The sequence below is a fragment of the Belonocnema kinseyi genome, chromosome 5 (assembly GCF_010883055.1).
Source record: "Belonocnema kinseyi isolate 2016_QV_RU_SX_M_011 chromosome 5, B_treatae_v1, whole genome shotgun sequence".
Classification (NCBI taxonomy): domain Eukaryota; kingdom Metazoa; phylum Arthropoda; class Insecta; order Hymenoptera; family Cynipidae; genus Belonocnema; species Belonocnema kinseyi.
The window spans coordinates 86,867,164-86,894,214 of record NC_046661.1 but is presented as its reverse complement, the minus strand read 5'-3'; the positions used below and the strand labels follow the sequence as shown (position 1 = coordinate 86,894,214).

The following is a 27,051-nucleotide window of genomic DNA, read 5'->3' as shown; positions in this document are numbered from 1 at the left end:
GAGGTACCCACCCCTCTATAGAGCTACCCCACACTTAGCAGCTCGACGACGATCCTTTTAATGAATTTCAGGGCACCGCTAGCCACCGGATCTCTGAAATTCATTAAGCTCTAATTGCAAGTCGATTGTCGATCATAGCCGATAATCAATCCAATTTCGTAGGGCAGAAGATTGCGATACAAAAGTCCCACGATTAATTGTAGAAATTGAACTAAAGTCTGAAAAGAAGATTTAAAAAAAAAGAATAAAATTTTCAATCAAATAATTGAATTTTAAAAGAAAAGTATAATAGTTGACATTTGAACTCAAAAAAGATGTTTAATTTTGAAGCAAAATACGCATTTTTCAATCTAAATGTTTATTATTGACCAAGAAAAATGATTTTCTACCAAAAAAGATTAATTTTCAATCCAAAAAGACGAATTTAATATCAAAAATAGAATTTTCGACCAAGAAAGATCACAAAAAATAGTAGAAAAAAAGTAGAGAAAGGGGGAAATTTCTTGAAAGCAAATAAGAAAAGAGGAATCCCTTAAAAAAACACGAAAATAGGAGAATAGGAGAATGAATGTGAAGTGTCTTCCCTGAAGCAATTCAAATTTGGAATTTCGCGCCGGAATCCCAGAACCACATTTCGAGATAACTTTAAATTTCGCAAAGATTATGGCGTGAAATTTGAATGTGCTTTCTTCTAGATAAAAGTAACGGAGAACGAGGGAACAATATTTTTTAATGGAGTGTGAAAATTAAGCAGTCACTTTCAACGAAAAATTTATTAATTGATATTCTACCGCAAAAAGATTTAAATAAGAATAAATCAACCCGAAAATGTATTGTATTTTCCAAGAATAAGTTAATTTCCAATCGAAAAAGATTTGAACCCAAAAGGATGAAATTTCTACAGAAAGAGAAGTGTTTTCAAACTAGAACAATAAATATATTAAAAAACAGATTCATTTTTCATAAAAGAATTTATCAGCTGAGTTAAAAAATTGCTATACCATTGTTGAAATTTTAATCCAAAAAGATGAATTTTCAACAAAGCAGGTGTTATTTTTAATCGGTAAATGAAAATTTTCCATAAAAAAGTTTAGTCTCAGCAAAACAAGTTTGTATAATTGATTAAAAAATAGTTATTAAATTGCTTAATTTTAATCAGGCAGTTGCATTTTTGACAAAAAGGTAATATTTATGCAGAAAGAAAATATTTTCTTTGTTTATAAAATTTGACTGTTTTGTTGAAAATTCTCCTCTTTAAATTGAAAATTATCCTTTTTAACTAAAAAAATTTTGTTTCTATTTTTTGTTATAAACTCAGCTTTTTCAGTTGAAAATGTGTCTCTTCTGGTAGAAATTTCGATCTTTTTGGGTTGAATTATCAACTATTACATTTTTTGTTAAGGATTAAACTTTGTAATTAATTTTTTTTTAAATCAATTTGTTTATTTATTTTTAATATAGTATTATTTTTTCGTAACTTTTTTAAAACCATTTTGTTAAAAATTCATCTTTGTAGGTTGAAAATTAAAATTTTTTTTTAAAAGTTCAACTTGTTTGTTTAAAATTCTTCTCTTTTGCTTAAAAGTTTAAATATTTGATTGTAAATGCAACTATTTTATTATAAATTAATTTTGTAATTTGAAAATTCCAGTTTTTGGTTTAAATTCCATCATCATTCATTGATTTTTTTATAAATTAATCTTTTGAGATTAAAAGTTAATGTATTTCTGTATTTGTTTAAAAGTTTGGCTGTTTGTTGAAGATTCATGTATTTGAAGAGAAAAATCATCTTTATGGGTAGAAAGTGTTACTATTATTTAAAAATGCAACTATTTTGTTACAAATTTAATATTTTTGTGTAAAGTTGAACTATTTTGTTAAAAAGTAGAAAATTCAACTGTTTTGTTTAAAATTCTTTTTCTGCGGCTCAAAATTCTTACTATTCTTCCCTATGTTTTTTAGCGCTGTAGAAAATTTAAGAACGGAAAGAAGCAGCATGAGGATTTTCCGGCGCGAATGAATTATTTCTTCTCATGTAAAAGTGCTTTTAGACTCCCGCGACCGGTTTATGTTTATCCGTAACGTGACTTCCTTTTTCAAACCCTTATTCACCTTTATTTTCCCGGTGAGACTCAACAGTTTCCGGCGCAAGGAAATTGTCGAGAAAAAGTCCAATTTTATACCAACTGGCATGACTCAACTACTGACCCTAGGTTAATGAGTACTTAAGTCCCGCTAATCAGTGTCTGCTTTGACTAGCGTGAAGAAATGTAAAAAAGGAACGGGATTTGGAAAATAATATTCTGTTTTAATTTCCATGTCGATTCAGTCAAAGAATATTTTAATATGAACTGAGAAAAAAGATTTTATATTTTGAATTTCGCGCCGGAATCGTACTTGCTGTTACAAAATAACCTCCAATTCGGAAGTTATTCTGGCGCGAAATTCAAATTCTAAATTTCAGTGCGTATGAATTCAGTTCTATCCTAAAAATTTATTTCTGAATAGTAAAAACTAAATAATAATTCATTCTTTAATAATAAAGGCTACAACTCCATTCTTAAATGTTTAAACATATTAAATGAAGTTATATGTATTCATCTATTAATTAAGATTAAGAATTTTTTGCGTTATCAGTTCAGTAAGTCCAAATTTCCAAATAAGTAATTTTATTTCATAATAAAATTAAACTTCTTATATTTATAAATATTTTACATTTTTAATTGTTTTCAATGCTAGGAAAGAATTATTTTCTTAACTGATTTATGGTTCAGTTTTACAAGATTTATTTCGAGTTCTGAAGACTTCAAAATATATTAAAAAAGAAGCTGGAAGATTTTAAGGCTTTTTTAAAATTTTTCAGTTTGGAAACATTTTAGGAATATCGTGAATTATTTCTGAATCTTAAGAAAATTTGGAAAAATTGAATATAAATGTAGGTTTTTAATAATTTAGAAAGAATAAGCTTTTTAATAATTTCAAAACATTTTGCGATTTTTTAAAAAGAATCTAGAAGATTTTAAAGCAATTTTTTAATTTTGCCGCAATCCCAAAAACTTTAAATTGTTGCAAAAATATTTAGATGTTTTGAAAATATTTGAAAGTAATTTAAATCTTGAGAAGATTTGAAAAAATTTAAAACAATGGTAGATTTTGAAAGATTTTGAAGAAGACTTTTGAAGAGGTTTTTTAAGAGGATTTTTGAAGAGGATTCAAGAGAATTGCACAATTTTATTAGGATAACCCAGAAAATTTCAAAATAACTTTTACCTAAGCAAATTAATTTATGAAAAAATTGAATATGATTTTAAAACACATTTTAAAGGATTACAAGAACTTTAAAAAAAGAATCTGGAAAAGATCAAAGATTTAACAAACATTTACATGATTTAAAAAACAGGTGAGAAAAATTTAAATAGATTAAAAAAAAACACGTTTGGAAGTTCAAAAAAATTCAAAACTAATTAAAAATTTGGAAAAATTTAAAAGAAAATCTAAACTTGGAAAGTTTCCTGAAACAATTTAGAAGCTTTTTAAATATTTAGAATGTTTAAGATTCAAACAAAATTTTATACGTTGCTGAAAAATGTTAAAAGGTTTCAAGAGAAGAATGTTTTCTTACGATTCTTCAGAGAATTTAGATTTCGAATTACTTGAAAAGAATGTAGAACCTGTTAAGATTTTCGAAGGGTTTCAAGAGCATACAATTTGTTACTTTAAATTAAAAATCTTTATTCAGATAAACTAATTTTAAAATAATATTTCAAAAGAATGCAATCATCTTCTTATGTTTCCTGAAAATCTTTGAGACGATTTTTTATATTAAAACTTAATTATTATGTTTCAATTACAAAGCTCTTAAAAGTGTTCAGAAGATTATTAAAAATGCCCAAAAAAATCTGAAAGTTTGAAAGAAAAAACCAGGGGGGCGCATATCGCAGGATTGATGATTCTATAGCAATAATAAAAAGTATTTAGTTGAAAAAAATGCACTTTATGCTCTTTTAGTCCATGTTCTGAATGGAGGATCGCTCCTTTAGCTTTGGAGGGTGGTTTGAGATTGCTAGAGGGTTGTGGAGGGGGTGAAGCATTGGGAGGAAAATATCCGAGATTCCAGGCGAACCACGTGATGACTCAATTTCGCAAAGACCGTTAAATGGCTCGCCATGAACCTCCTAGGTACCTGCGGCCCTGCAAGTTCGCGTTCCTTATCTGTTTTTGAAAGCCAAACATTCTTTAGGGGTTTGTTATGCCCTAACAATTCTGCACGAGCACGACCCTCCTTTATTCGATATCAGAAACATTTTCTTTTACTTTATTATACTTCACGCAAAAGAAAAACATCAGTAATAAGAGTTTACGATTTGAATTTCGCGCCTAAATCTTAGTGCCACGCTTAAAGATAACCTCTAATTCTGGCGCGAAATTTAAATTAATTAAATTAATTTATTTGATAAAGAAATTTGTTTGGCAGTTAAAAAAAATGTTTGTTTTAAGTTCGTGACTAGAATTCTCAAGTCCAAGCGGATGAGAATCAAATGCATGCCTGATATAATTACTCTCTGTACGTCAATTAATATCAATTTCGTGCTATTATTAAGCGGTCCCCTTGCTTTGAGCTTCTACGGCTATGGTTCTATGTACGACGCTTAGAAACTCCCTCAAGATCAGTTCTCTTATCAAGTGATTCATAATAAAAAGCTATAAATTTTAATCAATAAAACCTAAAAGTTATTTATTAAAGAATGATTATTTCTGTTGATCGAGAATTTTATGTTAAACAGTTAAATTATTCGAAACTTTGACCTTTCAACTATTTCGAATTTGAATTTCGCGCTGCTGTGACTTCCATATTAGAGGTTATGTTTATGAATGGTCCGACGGTTTTGGCGCGAAAGTCAAATTTTAAAATTTTCTTTCTGCACTCTGAGGATCATGTAATATACTATTTATAAATAAATCTATATTTAAAGTTTATTTTTGATTGAATTAAATTATTTGGAGAAATATTAAATTATCGATCACTGCTAATAGATATTGATGACTTGATCTAGCAGAAAATTATTTTTCTGGTTCAAAAATTGAACTATATGCAACTCGAAGATCGATTCTCAATAATCCTTCGCATTAAAAATTTATATATGGGTTTAATATTATAGGTTATGTTCAAATTTGGTGCTGCTTTTCTGGCGCGAAATTCAAAACCTGAAATTATCGTTTTTGCTCCAAAGCTCATGTAATATACTTTTTATAATAAAATATGTTTAAGACTTTTGTTTATGCTTTGATGAAATTATTTTTAAAAAGTGGAATATTAAATTATTGATCAATTTTGATAGTAAACAAATTAATATATTTCTGGTTAAAAAATCCAACAAGTCGATTGTATCCATGTGTGACTCAATGATTGATACTTACAATTAATTTTCGTATAAAATGTCTCAAGAAACTTCTCTGACATACTTGACCTTTAAATTATTTCGAATTTGAAATTCGCGCTAGAATTGCTTGAGTATTAGAGGTTATTTTCAAATGTCGTTCGACGATTCTGGCGCGAAATTAAAATTCCGAAATCGTCCTTTTTCACTCTAAAGCCCATGTAACATACTTTTTATGATTAAATTTGTATGACGAGTTTATTCTGGTCTCTATTGTATTATTTTGCGTAATAAAACTGAAGAATATTAACTTATTAGACTGCAGATAGATATTGATGACTTGATCAAGCAGAAAATTATATGTATCTGATTGAAAAATCGAAAAAGTCGACTGCATAGATACGTGACTCAACGTTCAAATCTTTCTCATGTTACAGGTCGCAACGAGTTGATTGCGCGTTATATCAAACTAAGGACCGGTAAGACGAGAACGCGAAAGCAAGTCTCCTCTCACATACAAGTCCTTGCGAGGAGAAAACTGCGTGAAATACAGGCGAAACTCAAAGTGGTGAGTTATCAATTTTTCTAACCTAATTTTATTTTATGAAAATTATAAAATCTGAATAACGAGGATAACAATAGACTTAAATCCTGAATCGCGACTTTAAAAACCTCCCTCTTTCGTAAATCGACATTTATTCCACTACTTTACTATACTTTCAGAGGTTATGTTCGAACTGTGACATTGAAAGTTCTGGCGCGAAATTTAAATTTCAAAAATTTTCCCCTGCTATCTTCCCTTCTTTTTTTTAAACAATTCATCTTTTTCCCCTGTGTTCAAGGATTTTTTTTCGAATATAAATTTTTCTTTAAAAATTTATCTTTTTTGGTTGAAAATGCAACTGCTGTGTTGATAATTCTTCGCCGCGCGATGGTTGTTCCGCTTTTGCATGCTGGAAGCAAAAGCCAACAAATTACGTCACACAGAAGGAGGTTATTTTCCAAGCGTGTCGTTACGAATTTCGGCGCGAAATTTGAATTTCGAAATCAACTTTTTTCCCACTAAGCCTTCCAGAAGACTTTGGATCGCGAATTTTGTAGTTTGTTCTCGATAATCGTCATTCGTCGATCGATGGTTGGTCCGCCGTTGCATGCCGGAAGCGGAAACCAGAAAATAACGTCACACCAGCCGAATTCGACCCTGTTCCGTGAATAATGTTGGCGGCATGCGGTAACTGCAGTGGTCAGAGAGTTTCAGGATAAAACGCACCGAAATACATTGAAATGCTCATCCAATGTGCGTGCAATGGGGAATTCAGGCGCCTCGCTTTTCAACCCCTTTCCGCCCCTTAACCCTCCCAACCCCTTTCAACTCTAGAATAGTGACCAAACGGCGCCAACGTAAACACAGCCCTCTCGACTCAACGGAACCGAGATTTGATTTATTAACCCATCCCAATTGTTCGCGATTCGCTGTAATAATAATTCAGCTGTTGATTAAACGGGGTAGTTCATTTTTACGCCTGATTTATCCCATGAATGTGCAATGGCACGCGAGCTATTCATCCTTGTTCAAAGTGATATTGATATTGATGAACCCAGTGCAATATTAGTTCCTGAGTTCGAATCTTCTTTCATGAAGCTAAATAACTCGGGTTGGTGAAAAATTTATTTGAAAATTTCACATTTTAAGGTTGGTAGTACAGAAGTAGAATATATGATACCATCCTACAGTAAATAATCATTAATTTAAAATACTAATATACGGAAAATAATTATTCAATGTAATTAACAGTTAAGACTTGATACTTGGTAATATACTAAAATTTGTATAGATTGTTTTACTTGGAATGGAAGCTTCTAATGTGGTCCCCTAAGGGTTTACATTTTTCTTACACCTCCTCTATTCCTTTACACACCCTCCACGCACTTACTTGGTGGTGGAAGGGGACCTACAGTTTCAGGTGGGTTCCGAACCACCAAGAGCAACAGCCTTAAGTACTTAGAGAAAACACCTTTTTCTCTAGAGATACCGGTCCCACCGCATGGGCCACCGAGACTCTTCCAGAGTGCGAGGCGGGAATCGAACCCGCAAGCCGAAGGAGTGGGTCCAAAGCCTACGCTTTAGCCCCCACGACCATCGTCCCACTTAGATTGTTTTACTTATATTTGTGCTTATAATTAATGATTATCTTCTTTAGGACAACATAGGAATTTTTTAAACGGAGAGAAAACCTTCTGAAAAATCCAAATCATCATTTAAAGATAAAACAAAACAACAATCTCAAAGTGACACTAACACAACAAGTTGATTTGGCTTCATTGCGGATTGCGACAAAAAATGTAATTTCTAGTTGAAAAATGAAATAAAATTATGTTTCTGAGATATCGAATTTCTGAATAAATGTAAACTAAGTTTGATATAAAAATTTAGCCACTTCCGAGAAAATCGAATGAGAATTTTCAGATTAAAATTGCATGTCTTTTTAAAATCGGCTTTGGTCTGGATAGTAATTAAAACAAGTATTTTACATTTTGAGCAAAAATAAAAACAGCAATCTCAAACAATTTCCAAGTGACACATAAAAATTGGACCTGGCTTGACTGCGGATTGTGATACCAAATTTAATTATCTAGTTGGAAAATGAAAATTGACTGAAAAATTTTAAATTGAAATTTTACGTTTTTTCAAAATACGCTTTAGATAGCTATTAAAAAATTATTTTCAATTTTTAGCAAAAATAAAAACATCAATCTAAAAAAAAATTAGTTTTAAAGAATGTCGAAATGACACTAACATAAAAATTGAACTAGGCTTGACTGCGAATTGCGATGCAAATTTAATGCAATTTTCTTTGTATAGCGATTAAAAAAAGGATTTTCAATTTTCATCCAAAATTAAAATAACGATCTCAAAAAAAAATCGCAAAGTGACACTAACATAAAAAAGGGATCAGGTTTCACCCCGGATTCCGGTAAATAATTCAATTTTCAGTTGAAAAATGAAATAAAATCATGATTCCGAGTGATTAGATCTCTGAATACGAATAAAAAAAGCTCGATGCAAAAAATTCGTTTTTCATTTTCCTTTTGGTTGAATATTAATTTTTTTTAAGTTGAAAATTTGTATTTGATAGCGATGCTTGAAAAGCCATTTTTTGGTTGAAAATATATTTGTTGGATTGAAAATTTAAATATTTTGTTGAAACTTCGTTTTTCTTTTGTTGAAATTATCCTTATACTGATAACCGAACTTTTTCATTTTTGGTAAAAATTTATTGCAGTTGAAAATCCAACTATGTGGTTGAAAATGAATGAATTTTGTAAAAAAAATTAGCCTTCTCTGATAGAATATTACTTTTTTTGTTCGTAAAGTTTTTTCTTGGGTTAAAAATTAAACTATTTTGTTGACGTTTTTTGTTGTTGAAAATTAAATTTTTTTAACTTAACATTGATCTTTTTTCGTTGAAACTTTATTTCTTTGGTTGTAACTTTAATATCTATCTGAAAATGTATGCACTTTATTTTTTGTGAGAAGTTCGTTTTTTTTCTTGAAAAATCTTCTTTTTTTTTTTTTTAGTGAAAATGTACTTTTTTATTTGAAACTTGAACTACTTGGTTGAAAATTCATATGGTTCTTTGAAAATTTGTCTTGTTTAAAAATTCATATTTTTTATTGAAAATTGAACTGTTAATTTTTTAATTCAGAATTGATCTTGATAAGTTGAAAATTCAACTATTCGGTTTAAAAAAAGTGAAAGTGATAAAAAAACGTTATTTGAAACGTTCTTTCAGTAGACAATAATATCATATTTGTGAAATTCAGAACTGCAATTACAATATACAATTTTTCTTTTTGAACTTTAAACTTTGAACTCTAAACTTTGATTAGTTACTTGTATAAAACAATATTAATATTGATTAAAACATTAAAAATAGTTTATTGTTTTAGTCTCAAATGGTTCAAAATTATAGAATCTTAAAATATAGTCTCAATATAGTTAAAAAAAATTTGGATTATTTAAAACATACCAAATTGATTAGTTTCATTTTGAACCTAAAAAGTGGACAATTTCAAAATTAAAATGTTCAAAATTGAACAGTTTGGAATTAAATGAGTTAAAAGTTAAAATAACTTTATGTCTATTTTTCCAAATGAATCTGCAAGTAGGTGGTCTACGTTTTTTTTCATTTTGTCCCGGAGTAAAATTCAAAACTAAAATAAAAATTTTTTAAACATTTAATATCGAAGGTTATCAACTCTAATTTTTTAATTTTTCAATGTCAGACCTAAGGTTTTAATTGGCATTTTCTTAATTTCCCTCAAAAACAGCTTATCGAAAATAACTATAATAAAACGAAATTTCATTTGTCTTAAATTCAAAATGGTGTTGAAGCTTATAAGACAACTTTTTTTTTAATCAACCTCCAATAATCCGAAATTCAATCAACATAATTTAATAAATCTATATTTCCAAGCCAGGGAAATAATTCTCTCGCGTATCCGTTTTCATTTTTTTTATCTCGTTAAACAACTTGATGAATATTCGGACGAATGTGTTTCAGGAACGGGTCGAAAGTAACATTTATATCGTACAGATTGCACGTAAAGCTCAATTCGGCAGTATTTCACGTTTGGAATGTCATTAAACACATCAATATATTTCTTTTTTACCCGGAAGCCGGAAAAAATGAGAGGTCGCGAGCTCCCTCAATTAACTGAATTGATTTTGCACACGACGCGTAAACACGATATGCACAAAAATGAGGTAAAGGGAAAATAGAGATATTTCGTATGTCGATTTCAAAACAAGCGAGTCTGACCATGCGGGAATTTTTCCACTCAACGCTATTTGTACTGGGCTTTTTTTCTCTTTGTACTCGATCTCTCTTGTCCGGAATTCGTGAATTTGACATTTTATGAAACGAAACGTTTGACCAATATAGTGAATGGTATTCTCAATAAAATAAATTCGTGATAAAAAGTTTTAATATTTTTTTTAAATGACTTCCTTTTAAACAAAAATTTTATTCAGTCTCTTTTTATTGGGTTGAAGTTTTAGACGTCTAGTTTGACAAATTCAATTTTTTTTATTTCGTTGTAAAAAAATAAAGGCTCGGTTGTCTTTCGAAATTCGACAATTTTTTTAAATATTGTTCCTGACTCTTTGGGAAAATTGCTTTTCAGGATCGAAGGACAAAAGTACAAAAGTACTGTTAAATTTTTGGTTTAGAATTGATATTTTTAAGTAAGCACTTTATCGGTTAAAGATTTAATTTTTTTTTTGAGAATGTAACAATTTTGTTAAAAAGTCATTCTTTTTAGTTAAAATTTCAAATATTTTGTTAAATATTCAATTATTTTGTTGAACAGTCAACTGCTTTCTTCAAAAAATTTCTTTTTGGGAATGAAAATTTAACATTTACTGAGTACAAATTTAAATTAAATATTTGGTATCAAATGAACTTTTTTGTTATTAATTCATATTTCTGAGTTGATAATTAAATTTGTTGGCAGAAAATTCGTCTTTTTGGTCAAAATTGCATCTGTTTTGGCTAAAATGCAGCTATCAAATATTTATTTGAGAATTAAATTATTTAATTGAAAATTTAATTATTTAGTAGAAAATTAATGTTCTTGTTGAAAATTTATAATTTTGTGTTGAAAGTTCAACAGTTAATCATTACAAAATTAAATTAAATATTTGAAGGAAAATGAACTTCTTTGTTCATGATTCATCTTTCTGGTTAAATTTTGCTTCTTTTTAGTAAAAACTGAAGATATTTATATTAGAATTGAACTATTAATTGTAAAAAACCGTTCGATAGATAAATAACGTTTTTATCGAAATATTATATTTTTGGGATGAAAATTCAACTTCTATGTAAAAAATCCGTCATTTTGACTTTAAAATTCAAAAATTTAATTGAAAATTTAAGCATTTTGTTGTAAATTAATATTTTTTAGTAGAAAATTAATCTTGTGGATGGTAAACTAATTTTACAAATAAAAATTTAATTTTTTTGTACAAAATTAACGTTTTTGTTGGAAAATTAATTTTTTCCAGTTTGAAAATTCGAATATCTTATTGAAAAATCATCTTTTTTGTACAAAATTATTCTCCTTGATCGAAAATCAATCTTTTTGGTAGAAAACACACATAACATTTTTTTTTGGGCAGAAAATCAAGCGAATAGTCGAATTTAAAAATGAAGATGGATACATTTTTCCCAAAAAATAGATAAGTTACGTTTACAGAAAAAAAATTTAGGAAAAAGAAACAACTTTTCAATAAAATAGCTAAGTTTTCAAATAAAGGTAAATAAAATTTATTTTACTGAAGTATTTCAATTTTTATCCAAGAAAATTAATTTGTTGTTGTTGAGGATTTAACTATTTTCTTGGAAATTGGATTTTTGGTTAAAAACTACTTTTTCCATGAGAAATGTAATTTTTCCATTTTTGATCGATAATTTATCTTTCTTGTATGAAAAATAGTTTTCTTTGGTTAGAAAATGCATTTTTTCCTTGAAAAATTGTATAGATAAATAATCTTTATTCGCAGTAACGTCATCTTTCTTGTTATAAGGTTAATATTACGTAGTTAAAATGGATCAATTTCAAGGGATGAAAATTTAACTTTCTTGCAACAAATTTATCGTTTTAGCTTGAAAATTCACATATTTATTTAGAGAGGCGAGTATTTTATAGAAAATTCTTCCCTTTAATTGAAAAGTCTTATTTCATGGTAGAAAACTCATCTTGCTTGATTGAAAATGAAATTGTTTATTTAAAATTAAACTGTAATCTAACAAATTCGAATATTTGCCTAGAAAAATGCTCTATTTAGTTCAAAGTTAAACTATTTGGTTAAAAATTCGTCTATTTTGTTTCAAACTTCAATTATTTGGTTGTAAAGGCAACTGATTGTTTAAAAATGATCTGTTTTTGATCAAAAAATTATTTTTCTTCTTTAACATTGATCTTTTCGGGTTTAAAGTTAAACTATTTTCTAAAACAATCGACGTTTCATTGAAAAGTAAACTTTTGTGTCGAAAATTCGCCTTTTTCAATGGAAAGTCTCCTTTTCTTTATCAATATGATTTCTACATTAATGTCACATACAAGCATTGATTTCCCTATTTTCACGAGTCTTGTGGCCTCTTTTGGAAACCTTTTTTTTCTGGTGCAATCACAGAAAATAAAAAATAAAAATTCGTCCAACTAACCATCCGAAAATTGAACGCAATATTTTTTTAATAAGATAATAATGAAAGTCGTAAATTGGTCACGCCTCAGGACAATAATGTTGAAAATGATATTTCTTGGGACAAAGGAGTCTCGGTTTTCAGGGGTAATCGAAGAAGCGACGAAAAGACAAAGTGGTCGATTACTTAGGCTCATGAATCACGAATTGCCCACGCGCACTTTGTTCGCACAACGATACCTCACGCAAAACGTAATAATGCACTTGTGAAACTTGCCACGATTTAGAACATGAGGAAAATGAAGGGGTTCCGAGCTGTTTCTGATAACTCACGAAGCGATAACTCACGTGCACGAATTATCGACACCCACTAACTTCAACGGGAAGCCTTGGTATAGAATAACCCATTGTTGTCATTTCCACTTCCTTTTTCATCAGAAAATATTTCGAAGATAATTTCAAACCTTTGATATATGCGAGGAAGACAGAATTTCGAAATAGGAACTCTTAAACCGAAGAGAAGAGATATTGCAATTTGAATTTCGCGCCAAAAAATTCCTGGCCACAGTAGGGGGGGGGGGGGGGGGGGGGGGGGGGGTCGCTTTATTCAATTCAGGTCCACACCAATTTCTTAATTGTCCTGAAATCTTTTGAATTATTTCAGGGTATTTTGAAAGTTTCCGAGACATTTTTAATAAATTTCAATAATTTTCACTTTTCAAAGATCTTAGGGCATTTTTGAGAGCTTTTCATTTGAAATATTTTAGGGAATTTTTTATTAATTTTGTTAATTTGAAGGTAATTCAAAGCGTTGAAAATATTTTAAGATAAAGAATTTTCTAGAATTCCGGAAGATATAGGTATTTTAAAAGATTTCACAAGATTTTATAATATTTCTGAGGATTTCAATGATTTTGAGGGATTTTAAAGCTCTCGGCGTATTTCAAAATATTTTCCAGGATTTTAGGAAATATAAAATTTAACTGGATTTTATAATATTTTAGTGGATTTCAAAGAATATATTCACGAGACGTAACATATTTTGCATTGCTTCAAAGATTTGCAGAGATGTAAAATTATTTTTTGAGTTCATCCTGAATTCTTTTTAACTCTTTGGAATTCTTTTGATTTTTTCAATTCAATTGAATTCTTTTAAATTTACTGAATTTTACTTATTTCAATGGATTTTTTCAATCACATTTTTATTAGATCATTGGTCTTTTAACAAAATTAATGAGACTTGAAAAGATTTCAAGGGATTACAAATATTTTAAGTCACTTAAAAAAATTACGAAGAAACTTTTTACTGATTTAATAAGAAGTGAAGGATTTCGTAAGATTTCAAGGATTTGAAAATAGTTTCAAATATTTTTGGGAATATTATTTGGAATTCGACCTGATTTTTTTTTGAATTCTTCTAAATTCACTTAATTTCACTCAATTTAATGGGTTAAAATTTTGTTTGTTCAATTCATCTTGAAGTGTTTGTAAACTCTCATTAAATTTGTAGGCATTTCACCTAATTCTTTTGAATGTCCTTTTAATTTTTTCTGATTTAATTTCAAAGTTACTGAATTTAAAGAATTTTCTGATATTTTTTAATTGTTTTCAATTCACTTGATTGCTGTTTAAATTCAGCTTAATTTTTTATTAAATTAATCAAATTCTTCTTATTTCCCTTAAATTATTCTAAATTTCCTCAATTTTTAATGAAATAAATCATGGGTCACTTTTTTAGTTAGAATTTAGTAGGGTTTTCAAAGATTTGCAGTGATTAAAATTTTTTCTTGGAATTCACTCTCAATTCTTTTAAATTATTTGGAATTTCCATGCATTCTTTTAATCCACTTTAATTCTTCTAAATTCACTCAATTTCACTTAATTTAATAGATTTTTGTTTTAATTTTTTATATTTTTAGATTATTTTCAATTCACTTGATTTCTTTTTAAATTCAGTCGCATTTTTTTATGAAATTCATCAAATTTTGCTCATTTCTCTTAAATTCTTCTAAATTTACTTAAAGTTTAGTGAAATAAATAGATTTATTCGATTTTTTTTCTTCAATTTTTCCAATTAATTAAAATTCTTTTGAATTTTTTTATAGTCATGAGTAACCTTTTGATTAAAAATTAGTCAGATTTTCAAAAATTCGAGGTGATTTGAATTTTTTGGGGGAACTCACCCTAAATTTGTATTATATTACCCTAAATTCTTTTAAATTCTTTGCAATTCGCTTGGATTTTTTTAATTCACTTGAATTCTTCTGAATTTACTAAATTCGGCTTAATTTAATGGTTTTTTTCTCAATTTTTAAAAGTTATTTTTAAATTCATCCTTTAGTCTCTTCTACTCATCTTGAATTCTCTGGAATTTAATCAAATACCTTTGATTTTTTTTAACCTCATTTCAAGGTTATTGAATTTAATGCAAATTTTTCATATTTTTAAATTTGTTTTAATACATTTGATTTTTTTGTAATTCACCATTTTGTTGAAAATTCAACTTTGTAGGTTGAAAATTAAATAATTTTTTTTTAAATCAACTTTTTGGGTCTAAGATTCAACTGCTTCGTTAAAAAAATAATACTTTTGGATTGATAATGCAATTTTTTCGTTAAAGTAAACCCATAAATAAATTAAAATTTTTCCAATTTCAATTTAAAAAATTTATTGTTTGATTGCGTTAATGAAATATTCTATTCTTAAAATGTTACAAAAATAAAATGCTTGTTTGCAAATAATAATATTAAGAAAAAATGAAAATTTTGTACTGGAAAAATCGGGGAATTTCAAAAATGAAGATTTTCCGCCATCCTGAATTTGAATTTCGCGTCGAAAAAGTGTATGGCCATGCTCAAACATAACCTCTGAGTTAACGCCAAATGTATGAAGAAAATATAACTACGTTGTATTTCTACTATTCTGTCTCATATTTTTGCCTTTATTGGATTATTTTTCATCTAAATATTGTTTCCGAACTTTTTGTCAGGGAAAAAGAAATGCAATGGCTAGCATGAAACGTCATTGGGGCCATCGATCCTCTCCCCATTTTTCTGTCGCTGACAGTTGATTTAGAAACCGCGAAAAAGTGTCTCGATCCCCTCGAGATTTATCGCGCGAATATGACAGGGAAAAAGAAGACTGAATCTGGGGAATGGGGAAGAAAAACTGTAGAGCAGAACCAGGAACAAAAATCCTGAAACCTCAATTTCATTTTTCTATGCATTTTCTATTTGATTAGGATAAAAGTAAATTTTGATATTTAAATTTCGCGCCAAAATCGTTAGGCCAAACTTAGAACATAACCTCGAATTTTGAAAAGATCTTGGCGCGAAATTTGAATTCAAAATAAACATCAATTTGTTTTAGTCAAAAGAACTTTACTTTAAAATGAAATTTCCAGGCAAAATGCATTTAGGGAAATATAAATTGGTAAAATCTGTTTACATTCTTTTTTTTTCAATTAATTTTTCCGCAACATTGTACCAGATCAATGCAATCGAACAGTGATATCAGCCACAGATTTCTATTTGCTTTTCATTTTTTTACCCTATTTTCCCAATCCTTTTTTTTATTTCACCCTCGCAGCTGATATGCGTACATACAGATCGCAATCGTATTTGAAAAAAACGTAAAGCCTCTCGTAAATCAAACAGTTCGAACGACTGCCCGCGTACTCGTTCATCTCTATTTTATCGAATGAAAAGTCATTTATGAAGGTCGGTCGACCGTAGTTGACACGATAAAAAATATGCAGAAGATCCCAGATATTTTGAATCATTGAAAAATCTTGAATTTAAATTGAAAATCTTTCATCTGCAGTTCCCTTTGAATTATCTTTATTTCTGCATGAGTTTTAGCTAATGAAGTCATATTCATTCATTTCTAATTTTATACTTAAATTATTACTATTACACATCTTAAAAATCGAATGATATTTTTTTTATATAGAATTCATCTAGATTTGTAAAAATTCTACTATTTAGATAAACATTTTATGATTTTGTTGAAAACTCATCTTTTTGGGTGAAAATGCAATATTTTTTATTAAAAATTAATATTTTTTTGGGTTGAAGATAAATATTTTGTGTTGAAAATTAATATTTTGGGTTGAAAATTTCATTCTTTCGTAGAAAATTCGTTTTTTTTGTTGTTTTTAAACTTTAAAACATTTTCGTTAGAAATTGCTTTTTTTCATTAAAAATTGGTTTTGTTTTGTTAAAAATTCGGTAATTGTTGGAAAAATAATCATATTTTCGGGTTTATCATTCAACTGTTTTGTAGAAAATCCTCTCTATGGATTAAAAATTCAACAATTTGGTAGAAAAATTCACTATTTGGTTGAAAGTTAAATTATTGCTTCAAAATTCGTTTTTTTGGTTTAAAAATTTATTTTTTTCTAGAAAATTAGTTTTCTTGTTTAATAAAAATTTTTTTGAAGTTTTTTTTTATTATATATAGATATTTCCTTCCTAAAATTATGTTGTCTTCCAGTCATATTTTCATTTGCTAGTAGACCAGAAATACATTGCCAATTTATTTATGTTCACATTACAAAAAATTGCTAAATTTTTTGGAATCGACTTATCGGTATTTTTTGGTGAAATTTGAGTAATTTGGTAATCTGGTGAAAATTTGTTAGGATCATGCCGCAAAGGAGAAGGCGTTGCAGACAATGTCGAGCATGTCGAGTGCCCAGATAGTATCGGCTGGCAGTGCGATACACAACAAGATGCCCCCCGCCCTCGTGGGGCCCCTTGCCCTTCACGCTTCCACCCCCGTCTCCTATCCCGGAGCGGTAAGTCCCAATTCACGAACCCCAGGAGATAAGACCTTTTTAATCTCGAAAGGTTCCTTTACATTACTAATCTAAGATGATGAGACTTTCCAAATTTAATTTATTTTTTAAATAAAAAAGTATTCCCCGACTTGCGAATACCTTTATAGAGTCCGAAAATTAATCATTCTTATACTTTTTTCTTATTAAAAGAGTGCTAGTAGCTCCTAAAGCGAAAAATATCAATCTTGTTCAAATTTCAATTTTATTTGTCGAGCTGGAAAGACGATAGGGATTCCACCAATCCTAGGCTGACGCCAGTTTTACGCCATTTTTAATTTTTGTATTATGGGAAAGCGATAATTATAAAAAAATTTAAAAGTCTCATAATCTTGGAATCTAAGTTACTTGTGTATACAGAAATGTCGGTTTGGCTTCTATTTTCAGAGAACTCACTAATTCCTATCAGCTTCGCGCGATTAACCTACAGTTGAGAGAAATTCATTCAGCTGGTTCTTTAAAAAATCAAATTTTAAAAAAATCAAAAATTTAAAAATGAACTAATTTTTGTAAAACTTAAATTCCTAATGACAACATTTTTAATATGCATTTAATTTGAACTAATTCGAAAATAAAGATTCTTTAACATTTTTTCAACGTTAATTTGTAATTATGTCATTAAGTATTCAAAGTATTCCAATTCGTTTTGAATCTACTGAAAATTTCTCTCAGTAAAAGATGTATCTATCTCGTCCGTGAATTTTCTTATCTCTACTTGTCTTTTCAGATGTTTAATATAAAATAAATTAACAGCTTCTATTTTCTAATCTCTTGCCTTAATATTTATTTTATTGTTTAAAAAATACATTTGAAAAATAACATCAAGGTATCTATTCTTATTACTTTGATCTCAATAAAAAAATTATTTTGAAACTTCACAATAAAATTTTTATTTGTTGTATCTGAATCTTGTCTACTAACCGCCTCAATGGCTGCGTCCCTCACTATTGCTCGCCCCTGGGGGCCCTTGTTGTGTATTGTTGAATTGTCCGTCGCTCTTTAAAAAAATGTATATCCAAAAATTCTCACATACATTCTCACACAATAAAGTGTACATTATTGTATTTGTTATTCTCTTTGATCTAAAAAAGTGTATTAAAAATCAGAAAAAGAAAATATTATAATTTAAATTTCGCGCCATAAACTCCGTGTAATTGGCGCGACATTTGAATTTAATGATTCTCTTTTCTCAAAAAGTATTTCTGACGAAACTTCAATGTGGCTTTATAAATTATCTTCATTCTCGAATAACAACTCTTCTTTTGTGTTCGTTTCTTCTTGTTTGAAGCACTCAATTATCTTTGCAAAAAAAAAAAATATATATATATGTTTGATCTCCAATGCTTGTAACTATACACAACTTCAAATAACAGACTATGCTTATAATACAATAGATTTTGTGATCTAATATTTGGAGAACAAAATTTGAAGACTTATGAAATATTTATTACTTACTATCAAAATTATTGCAAATGATCTTTTTTTTCATTCGATCTGAATTTTGGCTTTGTTTCTTAATGACAATATTAATATCACACGAAATTTTATCAACTTTTTAAGCAACTGTTGTGGGACTAATTTAACAATTAGGTCGATTTGCAGCAATTCTGGCAGCCCGGTTTGCAGCCAGGAACGTCCCAAGATGTCAAACCTTTTCCACAACCGGCTTACACCGGAAAACCGGTTTCGGCGGTCACAACAGGCGACATGGTCCAAGCACAACCACCTCCGCCATGGGAAGGACGTGCCATCGCTACTCACAAATTAAGACTCGTCGAATTTTCGGCCTACATGGAACAACAAAGAGATCAAGACATAGTAAGTCCAATTTTGATAAAATCAAACTTGGAATAATAGTTATCTTTAAGATTTTATCAAATATTCAGTTTGAATTTGGCGCCAAATCGAGTAGCCGGAAAGTTCCGATCTGAATCGTCCTAAATCGTGAAAACGTCCGATCTGAAAGTCCTAAATCTGAATCCTAAAATTTTGAGTTAATTTGCTTCAAATTTAGTGTGTTAAATTATACAATTCATTTATCAGCATTTTTTTCACCTGAAAAAAATTTCAACCTTTACTACTTTTACTCAAGGAAAAGTAAAAAAAATTCTCGTTTGTGTTCATTAAATTGAACATTTATATGTCGGCTGCAATTAATTTAATATGAGATTAAAATAAAATATATGTAAATAGTGTTTTAAAAATAAAATAAATATTCAAATATGAAGAAACATAAAAATTAAATTAAACAGAAATAAAATATAAAAGACATTTTTTCTTATTATTATAATATTCATATATTAAAATGAAAGTAATGAATGATGTTTTTAGACGAAAAAAATGACACATTTTTTTATAGGAGATATTTTTTCATAATTTGTTCATAAGAGAAAAATGGTTAAAAATGCATATTTCAGATGGATTTGAATAAATTTGATAGTCAAATAATAATTAAATAATTTCATTGGGAGAAAAATAAAAAAATAAAATGCCGGCAGCAGGAATCGAGGTCGGACTTTGCTCTTACAAAAGCGGAACGCTTGAATTTTTTTTTATTAAAAATTCATCTATTCAGTTAAAAATTCAACTATTTTATTAAAATTTGTCTCTTTTGTTTTAAAGGTTCAACTATTTGGTTGAAAGTTAATTTTTTGTTGTTGAAGATTCCACAGTTTATTTTAAAAAATTAACTATTTCATTAAAAATTTAATTATTTAGATAAAAATTCAATTACTTTGTTAAAAGTTCCGTTGCTTTTTGTTGAAGTATAGTGTTCTTTAAATAGAAACTTTAATTTTTAATTTATTTTTAAAAATTTATATTTTTTTGTTTGTTGAAACTTCAACTATTTGATTGAAAATTAATTTTTTTGTAAAATTTAAACCTTTCTTATTAAAATATCAACTATTAAATTTTGTGTTTAAAATTTGGTTGAGAAAAAAGCATATAAAAAAGAAAAAATAAGCAAAAGGAATGCCGGCTGGAGGGATTGAGCCCTGACTTTTTGTCTATAAACTCGGAGCGCCATGGGCTTATCTTACCGAAAGTTGAAAAATATAAATTTTTCATTTTTGTTTAAAAATTGATTTCTTTTACTTAAAAATTCTTCTTTTTTGGTAGAAAACTTATTTTTTGCTTTGAAATGCCCTCCATCTAGATTAAAACTGCAACTGTTTGCTTAAAAATTAATTTTTTTAATTAAAAATTAATATTTTCGAGTTAAAAAATTTTAGATTAAAAATTAATTTTTTTCACAGTTCCAATATTTGGTTTTAAATTCAACTATTTGATAAAAAAATTAATTATTTTGTTGAAAATGCAACTATTTTGTTGAAAATTCATTTGTTTCTTTAAGTTTAATCTTTTTTTATTACAAATTTTACTTTTCCAATTATGGTTGAAAATTTATATTTTTTAGTTGACAAATACAACCGTTTGTTTGCAAATTTTACTATTTGGTTAAGCAATCAACTATTTTGTTGTAAATTCAATTCTGGTGAAGAATATAAACTATTACATTTTTCGTTTGAAAATTCAGCGTTTTGGCTGGAAAACGCAACTTTTTGGTTAAAAATGCAACTGTTTTGGGCTGAAGTAATTTCTGAAAAATAAAAGCTCAAGAATTTGGTTGAAACTTGATCTTTGTTGATTAAAAATTTGACTATTTAGTTCAAAGTTTCGCTATTTTGTCGGAAATTCGACCGTTTGATAAAAAATCTAGCTATTTGATTAAAAAATCCACGATTTCACGAAAAAAGTAATTATTTCGTGGAAAATTGAATTCTTTGGTTCGAAATTCATCGTTTTGATTAAAAAATTCATCTTTATTAGTTAAAAATTAACTTTTTCTCATGAAATCCTTCGTTTAAAAATAATATATTTGATTAAGAATTCAACGATTTGTTTAAAAGTTAATTTTTCTTCTTTGAAAATAATTGATTTGATTAAAAATGTAACACTTTGTTTAAAAATTCCACTGTTTTCTTGAAAAAGTAATTATTTTGTGAAAAATTTAACAATATTGTTGGGTTTTTTCAGCATTCTTCATATTGAATTGAAAATTAATCTTTTTTTTTGTCGAAAATAAAACTGTTTTCTAAAGAATTTAATTATTTGGTTGAAAATGCAACTGTTTTTTATTCTAGTTGAATCTTTTTGTTTGAAAAAGTAATTTTTTCTTGGTAATATTTTAGGGTATAAAAATATTTTTTTTTTTTTTTTTTTTTATAATAAATTTGAATCTGTAATTTTATTCTTTAATTCCGTTTCCAAAATATTCGTTTTGAAAAATTTAGTCCGGGGATTCCCAAATTGAAGTTCATCGACTACCTTGGTAAACAGCGCCACAATTTCGACTGGTGGCGTTTGAAGAATTTGGCGCGAAATTCAAATTTGAAGAAAAACAATCGCCGAGAAAGTTGAGAAAAAATGTGAAAATCTATAAATAAAAATTATTTTCAGTACCACAAGCACCTGTTCGTCCACATAGGAGGTTCGGCGACGTACGCGGATCCCCTCCTGGAGGCAGTGGACGTGAGGCAGATTTACGACAAGTTCCCGGAGAAGAAAGGCGGCCTCAAGGAGTTGTACGACAAAGGACCTCAGGTAGCCTTCTTCCTCGTCAAGTTCTGGGCGGATCTCAACACCAACATCCAGGACGAGGCGGGAGCTTTCTACGGAGTAACGAGCCAGTAAGTAAAAAAAAAAAACAAAAAAAAAACAAACAATTTTTCACTTTTTTGTAACGAAAAAGTCACTTTTTTTTAAGGAAAAGGCCACTTTAGACACTTTAATCAATATCATTTATTATTTAATTTTAATTTTAATTTTTATTTATTTAGAAGTTAAATTAGTTATTTGAAAATGTATGCATTTTCTGAAAAATTCGCCTTTTTATGTAGAAAATTAATTTTTAAGGTTGGTAATTTATCTTTTTTTTTGTATAAAATTCCATCATTCCAGTTGAAGATTCATCGTTTTAATTAATTTATCAGTTTGGATGAAAATTGATCTTTTCTCGGTCAAAATTCAACAATTTGGATGAAAATTGGTCCTTTTTAATTAAAAATTCATCTATTTCGTCGAATATCTACATACTTGATTATAAATCGTTGTTTTTTTTTTTTTTTTTTTTTTTTTTTTTTTTAGAAAATTATCTTTTTCTTTGCAAGTTAATTTTCTTGTTTAAAAATTCTTCTCTTGGTTAAAAATTCATGTATTACAGTTAAATATTTATCAGTTTAATGGAAATACATTTTTTAGGTTGAAAAGAAAATTACTTGGTTGAAAGTTAAACTTTTTTGTTAAAAATTATTTTATTTTTATTGAAGATTCATCCTCCTAAATAAAATTTCATCTCCTAGGTTGAAATATGAAACATTTGATTGAAAACTTTTTTTTCTTTGTATAAAAAAAAATTTTTTTGACGAAAATTAAACTATCTTTTTTTGTTAGACATTATTTTCGGTTTTAAACTGTGTTAGACATTATTTTGGGTTTTAAACTGAAAATATAACTTTAATTCCACTTGAATATTCCATAATTTTAGGTAAAAATTCATCTCTTCAGTTAAACATTCATTTTGACTAAAAACTTAATTATTGAATATTTAGTTTAAAAAGGATCTTTTTTAGTTGAAAATCCATATTTTTTGGTAGAAATTAATCTTGTTGGTTGAAAATTCATCTTTTTGGTTAAAAATTAAATTATTGTAGTTAAAGATTCATCATTTTAGTTGAAAATTTATCTTTCTGGTTTAAAATTGTTTCAAGTCTGAATTTGTCACAATTTTGAAGTTTCCTCTTCCAAATTTTATAAAAAAAATTATTTTTTCAAATAATAACTTAATTTTTCCAGGAGGAAATTGAACTATTTTTCTGAAAATCCGATTTTTTTGTTGAAAATTATACTTGTAAGGAAAAATTCAACTATTCTTTTTGGGATGAAATTCGATCTTTTTTGAATGAAAATTCAACGATTTGGTTGAAAGTTGATATTTCTTATTTAAAATATAAACTATTTTTTTGAAAATTGATGTAATTTGTGAAAAATTCGTCTTTTTTTATAGAAAATTAATCTTATTGGTTGAAAATTCATTTTTTTGTAGGTATAAAATTCAACTATTCAAGTTAAATATTCATCATTTTGGTTGAAAATTTAACCGTACCATTTTGGGTAGAAAATTAACCTTTTCGAGTTAAAAATGTAACAATTTGGACGTGAATTTTCCTTTTTAAATTAAGAATTAATTCATTTCGTTAAAGATTAATGTATTTATTTAAAAAATTGAATTTTATGGTAGAAAATGAATCTTTTTTTTGAAAGATAATCTCCTGATTTAAACTGTTTTTTCTGAAAATTCAAGTATTCCAGTTAAATATTTATCGTTTTCGTTAAAAATTCATTTATTAGGTTAAAAATATAAATTTACTTGGTTGAAACATAAACTCTATTGTTGAAAATTATTATTTTTTTTATTGAAGATTCATCATTTTAATTAAAAATTTATTTCTTTGATTGAAAAACGAGCTATTTGATCGAAATTTTCTTTTTTCTCCCGATGAAAAGGAATCGTTTTACCTCAAATTTAACTATTTTATTATCTTAAAATTGAACTATTTAAGTTTTGGTTGACATTTTTTTTTTTTTTTAGTAAAAATTAAAATTTTTTTGGTTAAAAGTTCAACTATTGCAGTTGAAAATTCATAATTTGAGATAAAAATTTTTATTTTTATTTTGATGAAGATTTGTCTTTTTTAATTTGTGGAAGAAAAATCTTTCAGCGTTCGATTTTACGCGTTTTTAAATAATTAGTGGAATTTTTATGTTTTTCAATTATTTTGTTATTTAGCTTACAATGCGTAATTAAAAATTTTTTTACTTTAAAAATTTTCCATTTGAAATTTTTATTTCTAAGCTTACATTTTTAATTTAAAGAATTTTTAAATGCTTTCTTAAAGACTTAAACAAATCAAAAATAAAAGCCTTTGATGTTGAAAATTTTGGATGAAAAACATTTTTATTTAATAAATATGTACATTTCTTAACATTTATCTGTACTTTAAGGAATAAAAAGTGAGCGAAAACGATTTGACAAAACGATTTTAAACCAGTTCAAAATTTAAGAATTTTCAGATTTTAACGTTAAAACTTTAACGGTTTCAATTTGAAAGTCTTAGCCATTAAACATATGTGAACGTGTGGCTGAAAGTTTATAAAATTTTAACTTAAAAATAACTTCATAATATTTTATTCTTAATTAAAGGATTTTATTAAATTAAAAATATTTTTTCAGTTTTTATTTTTATTTAATACAAGTTTACAAGTTATACAAGTTTTATTTAATACAAGTAAATTGAAACCAAATATTTAAAAGTAAAAATGATTAATTTGTAAGTGAAATTTTTAAATTTTGATCTATAATTTACAAATGAATATTTGTAGAAAAAGTTTTATTAATTTTCAGAGATATTTAGGAGTTTTAAAATTATTAAAAATTATCATGCAAACTTTAGAAAGTTTTCTTAAAATCTTCAAGAATCTTTTTTGAATATTTCGTTTGAATCTTTTCAAAACTTCTAAATATCTCTTAAAATTACTCAAATTTCGCCTGCAAATAATAAATGTTCAATTGTTATTTATAGATCCAAATTGTCAAGAAATTTTCTAAAATTTGCAGGATTTTCTGAAAATTGTAGAAAAAATTCAATTCGTTTTGACAGATATTTAGAAGTTCTGAAAAAATTTCCAAAATAATTTTAAATTAAAAAACCAATTTAAAACAACTTCTAGATTTCTCAAGATTTAGAAAGAAAATTTTGAACTTTTCAAGGATGCTTAAACTATTTAAAAAGAAAATAATTGAATTTCTAATTTAAAAAGTGTTCAGTTAAAACAATTTCAATTATTCAATATTTGATGTTTCTAGTTTAAAATTCCTTAAAATGATATAATTTAGAAAATTTTAAAGTTCATTGTTTGATTTTTTAACTTAGAGCTTTGAAAATTTTAGCGTGGATTTATATAAATTTTTTTATATTGAAAAATGTTAGTACCTTCAATTTTATACTGAATTTCAACTGAAAATTTAACCGTTCCATTTTGGGTAGAAAATTGACCTTTTCGAGTTCAAAATATAACAGTTTCGACGTAAATTTTCCTTTTTGAATTAAAAATTAATCCATTTCGTTAAAAATTCACGTATTTATTTTAAATATTGAATTTTATGGTAGAAAATGATTCTTTTCTTTAAAAGTTAATCTCCTCAATTAAAAATTCTTTCTTTTTTTTTAAATTCAAGTATTCCAGTTTAATATTCATCATTTTGGTTGAAAATTTATCTATTAGGTTAAAAAAAATTTACTTGGTTGAAACATAAACTCTTTTGTTAATATTCTTTTCTTTCTCTTGAAGATTGATCATTTTAATTGAAAATGCATTTCTTTGAAACATGATTTATTTGATTTAAAACTTGTTTTTTTTTCTTTCGAAGAAAAATAATTTTTTTACCGATAATTGATCTATTTTATTGAAAATTTGTTTCTTTTATGGTTAATCATTGATTTTTTTATCTTAAAACTGAATTATTGAAGTTTTAGTTGAAAATTGATCTTTTTAAGTGAAAATAATAATTTTTTTGTTTGAAAGATCAACTATTTCAGTTGAAAATTCATAATTTGAGATGAAAAATTTTATTTTATTTTTATTTTGATGAAAATTTGTCTTTTTTAATTGAAAATTCAACTATTTCATTAAAAATTCACTTATTTTATTAAAAAATCAATTTTTAGTGTAAAATTATCTTTTTTTATTAGGGTTACCTTCTTGTTAAAGAATCCTTCTTTTCTGTTATAAATTCAAGTGATGCAGTTAAATATTTATCATTTTAGTTGGAAATTCATCGTTTAGGTTGAAAATAAAATTACTTGTTTGAAAGTCAAACTTTTTTGTTAAAAATTAATTTTTTGTCGTTAAAGATTCATCATTTTAATTCAAAATTAATTTCTTTGGTTAAAAAATGAACTATTTGATTGAAAACTTGTTTTTTTTTTTTTTTTTATAAAAAGAAATTCTTTTAAAACTGAAAATGTAACTATAATTCCAGTTGAATATTCCCTAATTTTAGTTAGAAATTCATCTTTTCAATTAAAAATTCATTTTTTGACTAAAAATGTAATTATTCAATTTTCGGTTAAAAAATTATTTTTTTTTTGTGTGTGGAAAATTTGTCTGTTTTGATAGAAATTAACCTTCTTGCTTGAAACTTAATAGTTTTGGTAGAAAAATTAATTTATTTGGTTAAAGACTCATCAAAGTTAAAAATTCATCTTTCTGATTTAAGATTTAACTATTGCAGTTAAATATTTATAATTTTATTTAAAAAATCATGACTGTTTGGAAATTCAAGTATTTTTTTGAAAGTTATTTTTTTAACTGAATATTTCACTGATTTCAATTGAATATTCCATAGTTTTAGTTGAAAATTCATCATTTTGGTTGAAAATTGGACTATTTTGTTGAAAATTCCTTTTTTTTTGTTACTCTTGCTTAACTGTTAAAATTGAAAAACTTGGGCGGAAAAAAACTGGGAATTTGAAATCATCTGCCGAATTGTTACCCTGAGTTGAAA

At 27.0% G+C, this 27,051-nt stretch overlaps 1 protein-coding gene across 3 annotated transcripts in view; it reads left to right on the top strand.

Moving 5' to 3' along the window:
• Nucleotides 1–27,051, top strand: part of LOC117173208 (protein scalloped) — a 310,159-nt gene that overhangs the window by 278,377 nt on the left and 4,731 nt on the right. The window contains exons 7-10 of one of the 3 annotated variants that reach the window (XM_033361655.1): nucleotides 5,816–5,946; nucleotides 17,229–17,384; nucleotides 19,026–19,241; nucleotides 21,885–22,114. In XM_033361655.1, the coding sequence (XP_033217546.1) occupies nucleotides 5,816–5,946; nucleotides 17,229–17,384; nucleotides 19,026–19,241; nucleotides 21,885–22,114 (733 nt within the window). Of the gene's footprint in view, nucleotides 1–5,815; nucleotides 5,947–17,228; nucleotides 17,385–19,013; nucleotides 19,242–21,884; nucleotides 22,115–27,051 lie in introns of all 3 variants that reach the window. The other 2 variants (XM_033361657.1, XM_033361656.1) reach the window with 2 other exon arrangements.